This window comes from Leptidea sinapis, chromosome 21, assembly GCF_905404315.1.
Source record: "Leptidea sinapis chromosome 21, ilLepSina1.1, whole genome shotgun sequence".
Classification (NCBI taxonomy): domain Eukaryota; kingdom Metazoa; phylum Arthropoda; class Insecta; order Lepidoptera; family Pieridae; genus Leptidea; species Leptidea sinapis.
The window spans coordinates 2,385,779-2,399,481 of NC_066285.1; the positions used below are offsets into that span (position 1 = coordinate 2,385,779).

Here is a 13,703-nt window from a genome sequence, read left to right on the forward strand (position 1 = left end):
CATTCGTCACTTTTCCTTGTTGGCCGACCGCCTGGTACACTCGTTACATGGACCACCCACAACAGCCTTAATTTGGTCGGTCCATCGCATGTGCGCCCTTCCTCGCCCTCTGATGCCCTGCAATTTGCCCTGCACGACAAGGCGATGGACTCACTCTCGAGGCGGGAGACCTCACATACCCATTAAAAAATCTTGGAAAACATAGTTAATATCAAATTAACCAAGTTTCTTGAAAAATACAAGCTACTTGCGCAAAACCAATTTGGTTTTCGGTCAAATCGATCTACTCTGGATGCAGTACTTGAGGTTACTAAATATATCACTAGTACCCTAGATAGTGGCAATAAATGCATAGGCGTTTTCCTAGATCTGCAAAAAGCATTCGATACAGTCTCAATTCCTATCTTACTCAACAGACTTTCCAATTTGGGAATTAGAGGAATAGCTTTGGACTGGTTCAAAAATTATCTTAATGGAAGACAGCAGTATATTAAGATAGGCGATCTTACTAGTGATCTTATCACCATTGACTTTGGAGTTCCCCAGGGAAGTGTTTTGGGCCCTACACTATTCCTAGCTTACATCAACCCTCTTTGTAAGATTTCTCTCACGTCAGGACGTATCGTTTGCTTTGCCGATGATACTGTGGTTTTATTTCATGGAAATCAGTGGGATAACGTGAAATCGTTAGCTGAAGAAGGATTGAGCCAAATTACGTCTTGGCTGGAAAATAGTTTACTTACTGTCAATACCGCTGAGACTAAATATATGTGCTTCAATATCTCCAACAGAAATAATCCTGACGGACAATTTACTCTCCCAATACACACGTATCCTTGTAACCGGAAAAACAATCGATCTTATTGTAAATGTAACATCCTAGCCAAAGAGGAAACCATAAAATACCTTGGTGTTACGCTAGACGAACACCTTAATTGGACGGCCCACATTTATAATACAAAAAATAAAATAAAACGTCTCATTCCATTATTTAGAAACCTAAGAGACGTGGCACCAGTCGAGACAACTATGATGGTGTATAAATCTCTCTGTGTTCCAATCATGACCTATTGCATTTGTGCGTGGGGTGGAGCTGGCAAAACGTTTATGCTTCAGTTAGAACGAGCGCACAGAACTCTACTAAAAACAATTTTCAATACGCTTACAACTACTTCAGTAAATATAATATAAATATACGTAAAATAAATAAATTCTCGTTAACAAAATCTTTAAAATCATGGCTAATAGTATTAAAATACGAAGATACAGAAAATGTTCTTAAAATTAAAACTTAATATTCAATTACTAACATTTATTTAATCTTGTGCACAGTTTGACATACTAACAAATACTTAAAAAACACACACACACACATACACATACACGCACACACACATACCTCTTTTTAGTGAGTTTGCTAATTATGTTTAATAATGTGTAGCCTTTCGGAAGGACCTAGCCTCTGCAACTCAGGGTATTCTATCGCAGAGGGTAGGGCACAAAAACATTTTGTACCACATATTATTAGTTGAATAAAGGATTATTATTATTACCCTGCGGACTGAGAGAGTCGCTTCGCGCATTCGAGTTTCCAAATCGATCCAGAAAGGGTAACTTCAGTAAAGGGGCACATTTGCATTGTATTTATCAAGCGGTCGCGATCGTTTCCTGGACCCGTACGCTATTTTGGCCCCTCTATTTTTTCAATGTAAATAATGGACGAGACGAGCAGGACGTTCAGCTGATGGTAATTGATTCGCCCTGCCCATTACAATGCAGTGCCGCTCAGAATAATTGAAAAACCCAAAAATTCTGAGCGGCACTACAAGTTGCTTGCCCAGTAGTTTCACTAGCTGCGGGGCCCTTCAGAAACACAGTAATGCTTACACATTATACATTGAAATCTTTTCAGATATTGACATATTAGGTATATCGGAACTACAATTCAAATCAGCAATTAATAGCACATTGAAACAGCATCAACTTAATTAATGTTATTTAATTAAATTTAAACTTAAATCTCATTGTTATGAAATTAAATATTCTCATTGGAGACTTATATGTAACATCATAATAATATTGTAAGCAACATCTGTTTGTAATAATCTCTTGATAACTGCGTTATTAGAGTCTACTTTTCTTTCTTGTTATCTAACACTTATATAGTAACCCGTGGACATTGTCGTTGGTTATGCACTTAGTACTACTTATGTTATTTCTTCCTCTAATGTAATAACCTAGTGTGTAATTGTTTTGTGTCCCAAATAAAATAAAAAATTACTGCTTCACGGCAGAAATATGCGCCGTTGTGGTACCCATAATCTAGATCGTGGGTTTTATTTGCACAGGCAAAGGAGCCTCCCACTGGTATATGGTACTGGTATACCATAAAAGAAAAACATAAAGCATTTATATAAGGGATTCAAGTCGTGTACACTTCTTGTGAAATTTCAAATTAGAAAGTATAAATTTAATATACATCTTGGAATTGATACATAGTGCTTCTCAGAAGATATTGCATAAAACTTGATGCAAATTTATAAACAGGGCATCTATTAATTTAGCGTTTCCGATTTAAAAAAGAAATTTAAAGTCATGTTATAAAGTGAGATTGGATCTTCGTTTAATATTTATAAGAAGGACAGTGTGTAGTTTTTTATTGTTTTTGTTCAGGCGGCGTGTTGGGCCCGCTCGCCTACCAGCCGATTCCCTTCAGCAAGGCTGGCAACCCCGTCATGAGCACCGTGGCATTCCTCGCGTCTGTGGTCGACCCGCGCATCGCGACCAAGGCCACGAGAGCTGCTATGGATGAGTTCGCTGCTATCAAAGTGAGATTATTAACAATAATTAATTTATATTTAAGTAATTTATTATTGCAATAAGCACTTAGTAAAGTGCGAATTATACATTTTAGCCCTGATTTTATTCAAAGTTTATTAAATTAGGCGTTATTTTACGGAAATCCATAATCATCCAATTCTTGTGAGCTTTCTTAAACCCCGTGGTGCCAACCCGTGTAAATTCCGGAGAGATTCGTCTTCAATCAATTGGCCACGTGTTTCGCCTTTACGAGGTATCAATACAGTCTCGTGCCAGAATTTGGCGAGTCAAGATCCTCTGATGATGCCTCTTGAAGAGGCGTAACACGTGTCGAATTGATTGAATGCGAATGTTAGCGGAATTTACACTCAAGAAGGCTCATAGCATTTGGACTATCTTTGTCAGATCGGGTTAAGTTTACTTCCAAAATATATGACATTTAAAAATAAAGTTCTGCTTATCAACATTATCTCGGGATGTTCTGCAAGCAATGCCTTAAGTGGTGCTATGTGTGTGTTCTTTAATATAGGTAATTTTTATTTTGAAATGCCTTCATGCGGTTTCGAAAAGTTTTCTACACATGAGAAATGTACAACATAAAATTATGCTCGACTATTGTCATTATCAAAGTAGATTGACTGCTGTATTGTTGATTTAGATGCATGTTTAGTGATACTACACAACATGATGATCCGTACACGGAGAGCTTATGATACAAGATACGAAAGCGTTATTGCGTGTGGACGAACATTGTAAGTCAGAACTATAGTACTAGGAAGGCACGGAAACATAATTTCAGTGAAACTATCAATGACGTTCTATATATATATATACAAATCACGTCGTATATAAACAAAGCCTAAATATGAAATATATTACAAATCACACCATAATAATCTTCGACTGCTATATCACTATATTGCCACATTTACTCCAGTTGCTTAAAATATTCTTGGCCAATAAGCAGCAGTGTAAAACATTTATTCAGTTCAGCCTGGGACGAGATAACGACAGTACAATATTGTATATTTTATTAAAAAGAGCGCATAAAAAGAATGCTGGGAGTCTCCCTTGCGCCTCTTGTTTTCGCTCAGAGCGCCATTTGTTTCCGAAGTGTAGATGGTAGTATATAACACAAGTGACATCAAAGAGAATTCTAAAGGAATCAATTTTGAGAAAATAAATGCCTTTTAAGCCTTTTAAGAAAACATCGGTCAGAATGTGTCGCGTCGTGTTCCAGGACGAGGTCCCCGCGGCCATGATGGAGGCGCACGTGAAAGCGGCCGGCTCGCTGGGCCCGAGCGCCGCGCTGGCGAGCACGGGCATCGCGGGCACGACGCCCGACCCGCCGGGTGAGCGAGATACACTACAATATCTGCTATCCCTTTCGCGTATGCCATTTTTTTTTGTTTGGACCCAGTTAGGCCTATCGCAGATGACACACTTTTTGTGCTATCGAGTCTGCGACACAAAAATCTGCATTGCGCGCAAAATTGTCTTTGGCAGATATTTCACAGACTCTCTTTCAACGCACACGACGTCCACTTTCGCTCATTTTGTCGGCGGATCTGTAGGAATGTACACGCAACGAAAGTACACAGAATGCGGTGTACTATTTCGTACTTAAGATATAAAAAAGAAGAAGAAATAGAGATTTTTGGGTTCATCCTATTCTTACAAAGCGATTATTAAAGGTACTGTTTCACATTAAATTTCTCAGTTCCAAAACTATAGCCTCATAAATTTGCGCACTTGATCCCACAATTTTCATTTTAAATTACTGTCATGATACTCTGCCACAGATGTATCATACAGTGCTGGTCTGTTTTCTATACATCGATGTCTAGCGCCATGATACACGTCAATCACTAGCAAGTGCAGACGACTGACTAAAATGAGGGTCGTCTGCGTTAGCAGTCGAGTCTGAGTGATTTGGTGTGTTATTATTAAAATATGAGACGTTATTGTCTATATACGTTATACAAATCGTCCAGAACGAAAATATGAGAACATAAACACACGTCACAGACTATCGCTATCTCATTTACATACGGTGACAGCGAATTTCGTATCCAATATAGACAATATTGAAATAAAATTCTTATTTAGAGCTTAGTCGTCACGTTGTCAGTCGTGAGACGCGCCAATCATTATCACGTATAATTAATAATATAATTAAACTTTTAAATAACGTGCCACGAGCAATGGATGTGCTTCAGGACGATTGAAATTTATTTGTATATTATCTGAGATATAGATAACTTTTGCTCGTCACAATAATTATGTACAATGATTATAGAGAAGAAAGACAGCGGCGATGTGAAGGCCGAGCCGATGGAGGTAGAGGGCGAGGGAGAGGCCAAGGTGAAGGAGGAACCAGCCGAGCCAACCACAGAGAAGGACGCTAAAGAAGACGACGGACCACAGCAGCAAGGTTCTTGACTTTTACTGTCTTATTAATAAACGCAGTGTGAAGTTACTCCCATTTTTAAAATTACCAAAGGTAATAATATATATAAAATTTACAGTTCGTGTACATGATATGGAACTATACGCCCTTTTTTAGTCGCTTTGTTGTATTTATTCGTAACCCATATTATATGATTTTTTGTGACTGGATCCTGCTCGAAGGACCAAAATGGTCGAAATGCATGGTTTCTCGATGGGTAATCTAAAAGATTATTTTGAGTGGACTGTATGAAAAAAATTGCAGGGTTCGTCTCCTTGTAATACCAATTAGCTCAATGCAATAAAATTCCAGGGACTTACCTTGACATCTTCTGCAGGCCCCGCCAGGGCGTCCTTCACTTTATTACACCACAAACACAGCTTCTTTTCGATTTAACATAAATTTACGCACGTTTTTAAATGCTGGAGTCGATATACACTCTTCGCGGTCTCTTCGCGAATGATGTGGCGAACCAAGTTAGCCCTTTCATTATACGCAATGAAGCTAATTGGCGCAACCAGTAACACTCAGTAATCTAAGTAGTTACCCCTACCTATTTAAACCAAAACCATGTCGTTGGAATACAATTTATTTATTTATTCAGGAACAAAACAGTTTTTTACAATAGTAAGGTTACAAATGTACATAAACTAGAAGACAAAACAGTTCCATAAATTAAATACTAATTATGTTTACAATGGACGATAATGAAAAAAACAACAAAGATATTTTAAAGCAAAAGTGAAAACTACAAAATTACAACAACCAAAACGAAAATTTAAACAGTTATAAGAGTATAGTTAAGAACAGAGGGCCTACCATCAACTTTTAATAAGCGATGCGATTCCGATGCAGTTCGATTTAGGTACCTAAACTGAATGATGTGCCGTTGCATAATTTTGTCTCTCTTACTCGAACCATATGCGTTGCGTTCCGAAACCTAAAATGATATGATTTTAGCGGCTTTTTGCGTAGAAAATACTAAAAAAACATTTTAAAATTGCTCTTTATAGCGTCAAATTATAAACAATTAAGCGTTTTTTGTACTTATTAAAAAATAGTAATATAAATAAATATAGTTCTTTGAATTGCAAATTAAATGTTTGCTTAGTTGTTTTTGTTAAATAACGAGTTATGAACGCACCTCCATTGATGTTTGATTTGACAGGACCACAGAGTACATTTTTTTTAATTCGTTCTTGCGAACAGGCTATAGTCCGGGCCCTTACTGCCTCGTATTAAGTATTTTCATTTTTGGTAGTTATTTTCAGTATTTTGTTTTACAAAAAAGTCCGATAAAGTATTGTCACCTCATCTTTCATCAATAAAGTTTTCCTTTTCTGTATGTTTTCACTATTTTTAAAAGTTATTAACAACACGATTCACTTTCCTATAAGGAAGTAGGAACTTTTTTCGAATCGCTCACTTTGACACATAAGCTATCCAGTTTAGGTAGAAATATTACCTCATGGTACAAATGAATGAACGAACTAAATCAGTTTGCGATTCAGTTGATATCATTTTTGACATTCAATTGACATCATTGCGATTTAATTAAGTTGATTTGATGTCAATCTAAATTTGATAGCTCTAATCATGTCGTGGTACGAAATAGCAAAGCAGTTTATTTTAAGTTGTCAATTGAATCGCAATAAGAGTTCATGGTAGGCCCGCAGGACACAACAGCAATGATTTTATTATTTAGAGTTAAAAATTTTTTACACTGAGTGTAATATCACCTACTATTTTCTTATATTTTTGTATATTTAATTAGTAAAAAGTACAAGAGCGCCTCACAAATGTATTTCCTGCATAATAATGCTTTATAAGGTGATTCATAAAAAGTAATCTTAGAGCGAGAAGAGATTCGCGGTGTTATAAATTTAATTAGATTTAACAAGGATGCTGAGTAAAGCTTACTGCTAATAATTTTAAATAGAAAAATTTTATCGATATAGTTTCTTGTGTTAATTAGTGGGCATAATCTGTGCCTTTGTGACGTACTGGCATAATCGATAAAAATAATATTACAACTTATAGTTAGTAAAATATCTCAGAGAAAACACCTACACGAAAACACTGTTACTGTTATACAAAATATTTTATCTAGTGGTGGACCTAGACAAGTGTTTCTGTATTTTGTCATTATCACTATACAGAACAGCCAACTGTTGTGGACGCGAAGCTTCAGTCGGCCGCGGCTGCTGCGCTGGCGGCGGCGGCTGTGAAGGCCAAGCACCTGGCGGGCGTGGAGGAGCGGAAGATCAAGTCTCTGGTCGCGCTGCTGGTCGAGACGCAGATGAAGAAGTTGGAGATCAAGCTCAGGCACTTCGAGGAGCTCGAGGCTACTATGGAAAGGGAGAGAGAGGGTAAGGTTACTGAATTTAACTAGGATATAGCTCATTTGATGTCAAATATAACCGCCGAACATGAACATTAACTGCAATATGCAACGTATACCAACCAATATAGGCAGCCAATAAAAATTGCAAAAAAAAACATCCATCTTTAAAAAAAAGAATTTAACCAGAATTGTTACATGAAGAGCTAGTCATATTGACCTGCCAATGGTGAGAAGTAATTATGGAAAACAGACAATAACCTTTGAGGGAGTTCAGATATATAACAACCTGCCCTCAGAAATAAGAAATGTCAAAACATTGACTTCTTTTAAAGCGAGCCTTTAAAGGCATTTACTCAATTATTATGAAAAGTTTCAATAACATATGTGGGTTGTTTTATGTCTTAACTAATCAAAATCATTGTTTTTAAGTACCTACTTTAATTGTTAAAAAGTTAATTTCTCATGTAAGTGACAATAGGTCTTAATGAGAATAAAGTTTATAAACCTAAAAAATAAGTCCCTGAATATCGTGGCGTTTGGTAAATAATATCGATTATGCCATTTATTTGCACGAGATTTGTAGGAGCACCACAGCCCACATAAATAAGTAAAGAGTCACGCCGTGTGCCATTTTAAATGGTTTTTTAAATACGCATACACCTTAACTTATTAGCCTTGCAATTGCTATTAGTGTAAATAATAATAATAAATAATAAGAGGATAATAAAGTCAGAAGGAACCGGAACTGGCGAGAATATATGTAAACAGTAATGAACGTCGAAGAAGCGCGTCAGGTTTATAAGGATAGAAGCAAGTGACATTCTGTTAGCGAGTCGGATAGATCAGTTGCCTCCAACGTAGGTTTGTTCCAGGACTGGAGTACCAGCGGCAGCAGCTGATCCAGGAGAGACAGCAGTTCCATCTAGAGCAACTGAAAGCTGCGGAATTTCGCGCAAGGAATCAAGCGTTACAAAGGTTTGGATTTATATTTGTTTCACGCACGAAATTCAATCGAAATTTGGCCTAACGATGTATCCACTTGTGCCAACGCCGGAAGAAAACGATTAATCAGCTGTTATTCTCTCGCTCACGAAACGTATAACCCAAATAGATCTCTTGTGAATGAAAGAAACATAAAAATAAATAGTTGAGCGCTGACTGACACATGACGACTCAATCCTGTAGTTTGTCGCAGTGGCAAGAGCTGTCACAGGTTGCAATACCTGTTTTGGCGATCTGAAATACTCGCCGAACTACTTCGAGCGATCATTTAGCGTGCGACTTATAGCTGTAACCCCGTTACAAAACTTTCGGAACTACTGTCGCTCACTCTTAGCCAGGTATCCACTATGTTACAGCTCTACTTGCTTCTCGTTTATCGCAGACGGTGGGACAAGGGCCTTATGCAATTAAAATATCTTAACATTTTAGATAAAAAATACAATAACGGAGATCATCTAAAAGCTGACAAAATTTACTCCAGTGATTTCAGTTTTCCTTTCTCATTGTCAAAAACAAAAACAAAAAATGACAAGAGAGATTCTCTCTCTTGTCATTTTTTTTGTGGAAGAGGAGGACGAGACGAGGTGAGAGGATCTCCTCTCTCTGTAGATGAAGCCACAACTTGAGATTTGAACAAAGCAAACATAATTTTGTCGAGGCGGTACTCGAACGGTTAGCTCAGTTGGTAAGAGCACCGGCACGGAACGCCGGAGGTCGTGGGTTCGAATCCCGCATCGTTCATAAAATTTTATTTGTGTATTAATCCTAGGAGTGAGGGTTATCACTTTAAAAACATAACATATTGTTTAGATTTACAAGAGCGGCATCTCAAGTCAATTTCCTAATATGCAAAATATTGGGGTTGATCATCACAGGTTATCATCTGTAAAGTAGATCCTGTAGATGAAGCCACAACCTGAAAGTTGAACAAAGCAAACAGAATCTTACAACGATGTGGTACTCGAACGGTTAGCTCAGTTGGTTAGAGCACCGGCACGGAACGCCGGAGGTCGTGGGTTCGAATCCCGCATCGTTCATAAAATGTTGTTTTTCAAATTTTATTTGTGTTTTGATAGGTTACAAGCAGAGACCGGTGGCGCGGTGAATTTAGGATCCGGAGCTAACGCGGTGGCGGTGAGTGGGGCGCCCGCCGGAGGCACCGCCTCCGAGCCCACGCAGGACGCCACGGCTCCACACCACCACCCCTAGGTGTACACACCGCATGCCTGGTCGAGGACAACACCAACAATTGCTTCAGATAGATTTATTAACATGACGATGGCCCCCCATTGATAGGATATCTTGAGATATAAAACTATTAGTTATCTAAAATAAAACTATCCAAAGTTACTCCCCATACCCAAAAAATATCTGATATTGTAAGTCCACTATCCGAACATAACATTGTGTTAATGTATCAGACAGAGAGCAAAAAATTCTCAACTATTGTCAAAGTAAAAATATCTTAATGTGGCTCATACTTATTATATAAATACTTTGCCTATAAGAAGTGTTACAAAAATAACGACTGTCGATAAACTGCAGGAGAGAACGGGAAGCAGTCCAAATATTAACAAATAGGATTGCTTGAAATCTCCGCTACGCTTCAGTGGGTAGCATTTGCCAACTAGTTTTAATTCATTTATTTGAAATTCGAAGCTCGGTAGCGGCCCGAAGATACATAGGACTGACACAGAGCCGGAGAGCGGAGCGGCAACGGGAGTTGTTGTTGTTGAGTGAACGTGGTGTCATTGCACACACGGGCCCGCACCTCAACTCTGTGGGGTTGTGCGTTACTCCCTCGCTCTACTTCAATGGCAACGGATTTCCGTTATTTTCTCCCCCATAAATGTGTTTATCTACACCCATGCTTTAAATCCTCTATGATCTAAAACAGTTAGCTTATTGCCAACATTAAAACACCCAATGTCCTAATAACCACTACATCATCCAAACGAGTGTTGTAATAAAATTCAGTACAACATTACAACACTCGTTTGGATTATGTAATGGTTACTAGGACTGGCTTTTTTAATATTAGCAGTAAACTGTTACAGAATGTTTTATAGAGGATTCATATTATGCCTGTAGATAAAGTCTTGTAGGCAACTGTCGATAATTAGGTATTAAAACACTCATGTGATACTATTATCAAACCCACATTCGTGTTTTAATACCCCTTATTACACAACAGTTTCATCTATTAACGAGATAAAGGATGAGAACAGAGGGAACTGGAGCATAGCCGTCTCATTGTAGACGGCAATACGGTATTCTAAAATCAAGTTATGTTCAACTAAGTAATCAAATAATACAAAATTTTCATTATTTATTAAATATCCATAATACTTACATTACAAACATTATTGAAAAACATTCATTACATTTGGTGTTCGATCAAATAATATTTTTTTATGGAATCAAAATTGTGGCGTTTTTCATTAACATAGTTTTATGCCATATTATCAAAATTCTTAAGTATAGAAAGAAGATAGATTATAATTTACGATGATTCACATAAGCTGCCGTTTAAGATGTCTCCTCGACTTGCCCAGAATCTAAGTTAGATTAAGTTAGCGTAAGGTTAGTTGATAACATTTATGTTTTAATAATTCTGATAATTTATAAGATTAATTTTTCTTTCATCTAGTTAAACCTTTTGGTATTTAAGCAAATAAAGGCGGTATTTCCGAAATATAAGTTCCTCCGACAAACACCGCCAGAGCATTAACAAAATAGTTTCTAGCGATCGAAACATGTTGCCCTTCGCAGCTGTTTAAGCTTCCGAAAGCACAATACGGTAATAGAACAATACTTTATCTCCTCCACGCTCCTGTGATTCCTCTGGTGTTGCAAGAGAATGTTGGCGGTGGTGATCACTTAACACCAGGTGAATCAAACGTTTGTCCTCCTTTTCCATAGAAAAAAAAATCTTCGTACTAGAGTGCCCGAATCGACGCACGCACACGTACACACGATTTACACGGTCGCTAAGCAATCTAGGGAAGACAAAACTATCAGTGCCACGCCGTACGCCGCCGAGACTGGTCGTGTCCTTGTTCAATTATCTGCGCTAAAACTCTTTGTTTAAATACCACCTCTAGCGCTCGCCGCACACGTAGGTATAAATTTGAACGAGACCGCTGAGTTACACTACTTACTGTTCTTGTTATTGTGCCGAAGGTGACATTGGTCGACAATGCTAGGCTCCAACAATCAACTCACAATCCTGTCTGTGTCTTTTATTGCAATATATCTTCGATATTTTTTTCTTTATTTATTTAAGGGCTTTTATATGTATGTACATGTCAGCCCCGTTATAATCTAAGTACATTTACACTCAAACAAAAGAAAAACAATATTCTTAACTTAACAAACTAAAAAAAAATAGTAAAAAGCAAGTTATACAGTCTTCAACAAATAAGACTTATGGAATCTTCGATATCAATTCTGTTGCTTGAACTAATTACGAACAAGGTGGTGTACTTACACACGACATAACATAGAAGCAGATCCAAGAATCAATTGATTTTAATTATAGCAAGTACGAGAATTTTGAATACTAATTATTAATCCAAAGCTGTGATACTATAAATATATGAAAAGCTATGAGAGTGCCACCACGAAATCTCTGATTGTATTAGATCTTTACTTACAGCTAAAGCGGGATTTTCACTATGCGAGTACACTCGAACGACTACTGTCGAATACTCGTATTATGTAAACATTCGAGCGGACCTTTTATACTCGTAATGGCGTAATCTTACAGAAAGTGGAATGAACTAATAGAAGTTTATTTAGTACAATATGCTTGTTGGTACTTTTTCAAGCTGAATCTTTAACAATTTAAAAATTAATTATCTACCCCATATATTTTTACTGGTAATTAATTATATAATTATCACCAACTTGAACGATCTCTATCTACGGATCCAAGTATTCCTTCCGTTTCCTTGCCTTTTAATGATTTTGTATTTCGCAGCAACATATCAGTTTTCATTATATTTATTGTATCAGGAGATAAAAAACGCTTCTCGGTTTAGATGTGTAAACCTACTATATATACTATTCTATCTAGCTCGTACGAGTGTACTCGGATAATGAAAACCCTGCTTTATGCATCACTCATCTCTGGTTGAAATAACAAGCACTATAAGTTTCCAACCAAAGTTGCCCCGAGATCATAACGCTTGCAAGATCCGAATAGTGGTAAATACCCCTTATAATTTACATGCGATTCCAGCAGACTTCAAGTTAAATTTCAAGAAAATATTTTTTTATCGAACAAATAATATAATTTGAGAAAACTTTAACTGTTGACATAACGCATATATAAATGACCTGACCTTTGAATGATTTAAAATCAATAATGACAATCAATAAATACATAATGAGTTTTTTTTTTCAAATTTACGTAAAGTCATTATCTTATCACTGTGGCAAAAACTATTGCAAGCAAAGAACAGCAATCGTAGCTCAAAAACCGTAATTGTTTAAGAAAGTTTGTTTTACTGTATAACGTGTCGTATATTATTACCCCCTTATTCATAATAGTCTGCTAACTTAAAGCATTGCTAATTCGCACTCTGTCTTCTTCTATTGACCTAATTCAGAATGAGAATTAACACTCCTTAGCGGCTGTTTAAAGTTAGCGGACCATTATGAATAAGGGGGTTAGTCATTAAGAAAATTAATTTAAAGCAGTTAGGTCTGTAGCAATAAATGCGCTTTTCAATTACCTGAGTACGATGTTGTATCATTAGCTTAGTGCCGGGTACTTAGGACCCACGCGCATTCGGAGGATGTCGGACAGTATTTACCAAAATGTAAATGTGAGAATCATTTTAAATCAACCATTGAAGTATTTATTCGTTATAAATTGTTGTGTTTATTGTCACTGTAATATCAATGAAAGTAGCATTTTTGTATTGCATTTAAATTTGTGAACTGAAATTTTGTAATAAAATTGTAAACATATATAATGCCACTTAAATGTGAATGTTAAATAAAGTAAGATGGTGAAATAAAAAGTATCTCGTAATTGTAAACATTATTTCATTTCAATTCTCATCAATATTCAGATTGTTA

General features: G+C 36.9%; 1 protein-coding gene across 2 annotated transcripts in view; it reads left to right on the plus strand.

Annotated features, from left to right (window-relative positions):
• Positions 1-13,663, plus strand: part of LOC126970586 (SWI/SNF complex subunit SMARCC2) — a 59,514-nt gene extending 45,851 nt beyond the window's left edge. For both annotated transcript variants that reach the window (XM_050816579.1, XM_050816580.1), the window contains exons 15-20: positions 2,674-2,828; positions 4,061-4,172; positions 5,120-5,254; positions 7,429-7,638; positions 8,486-8,588; positions 9,692-13,663. In XM_050816579.1, coding sequence (XP_050672536.1) covers positions 2,674-2,828; positions 4,061-4,172; positions 5,120-5,254; positions 7,429-7,638; positions 8,486-8,588; positions 9,692-9,824 — 848 coding nt within the window. In that variant the 3' untranslated portion in view covers positions 9,825-13,663. The remainder of the gene's footprint in view (positions 1-2,673; positions 2,829-4,060; positions 4,173-5,119; positions 5,255-7,428; positions 7,639-8,485; positions 8,589-9,691) is intronic.
• The last annotated feature ends 40 nt before the right edge of the window (positions 13,664-13,703 follow it).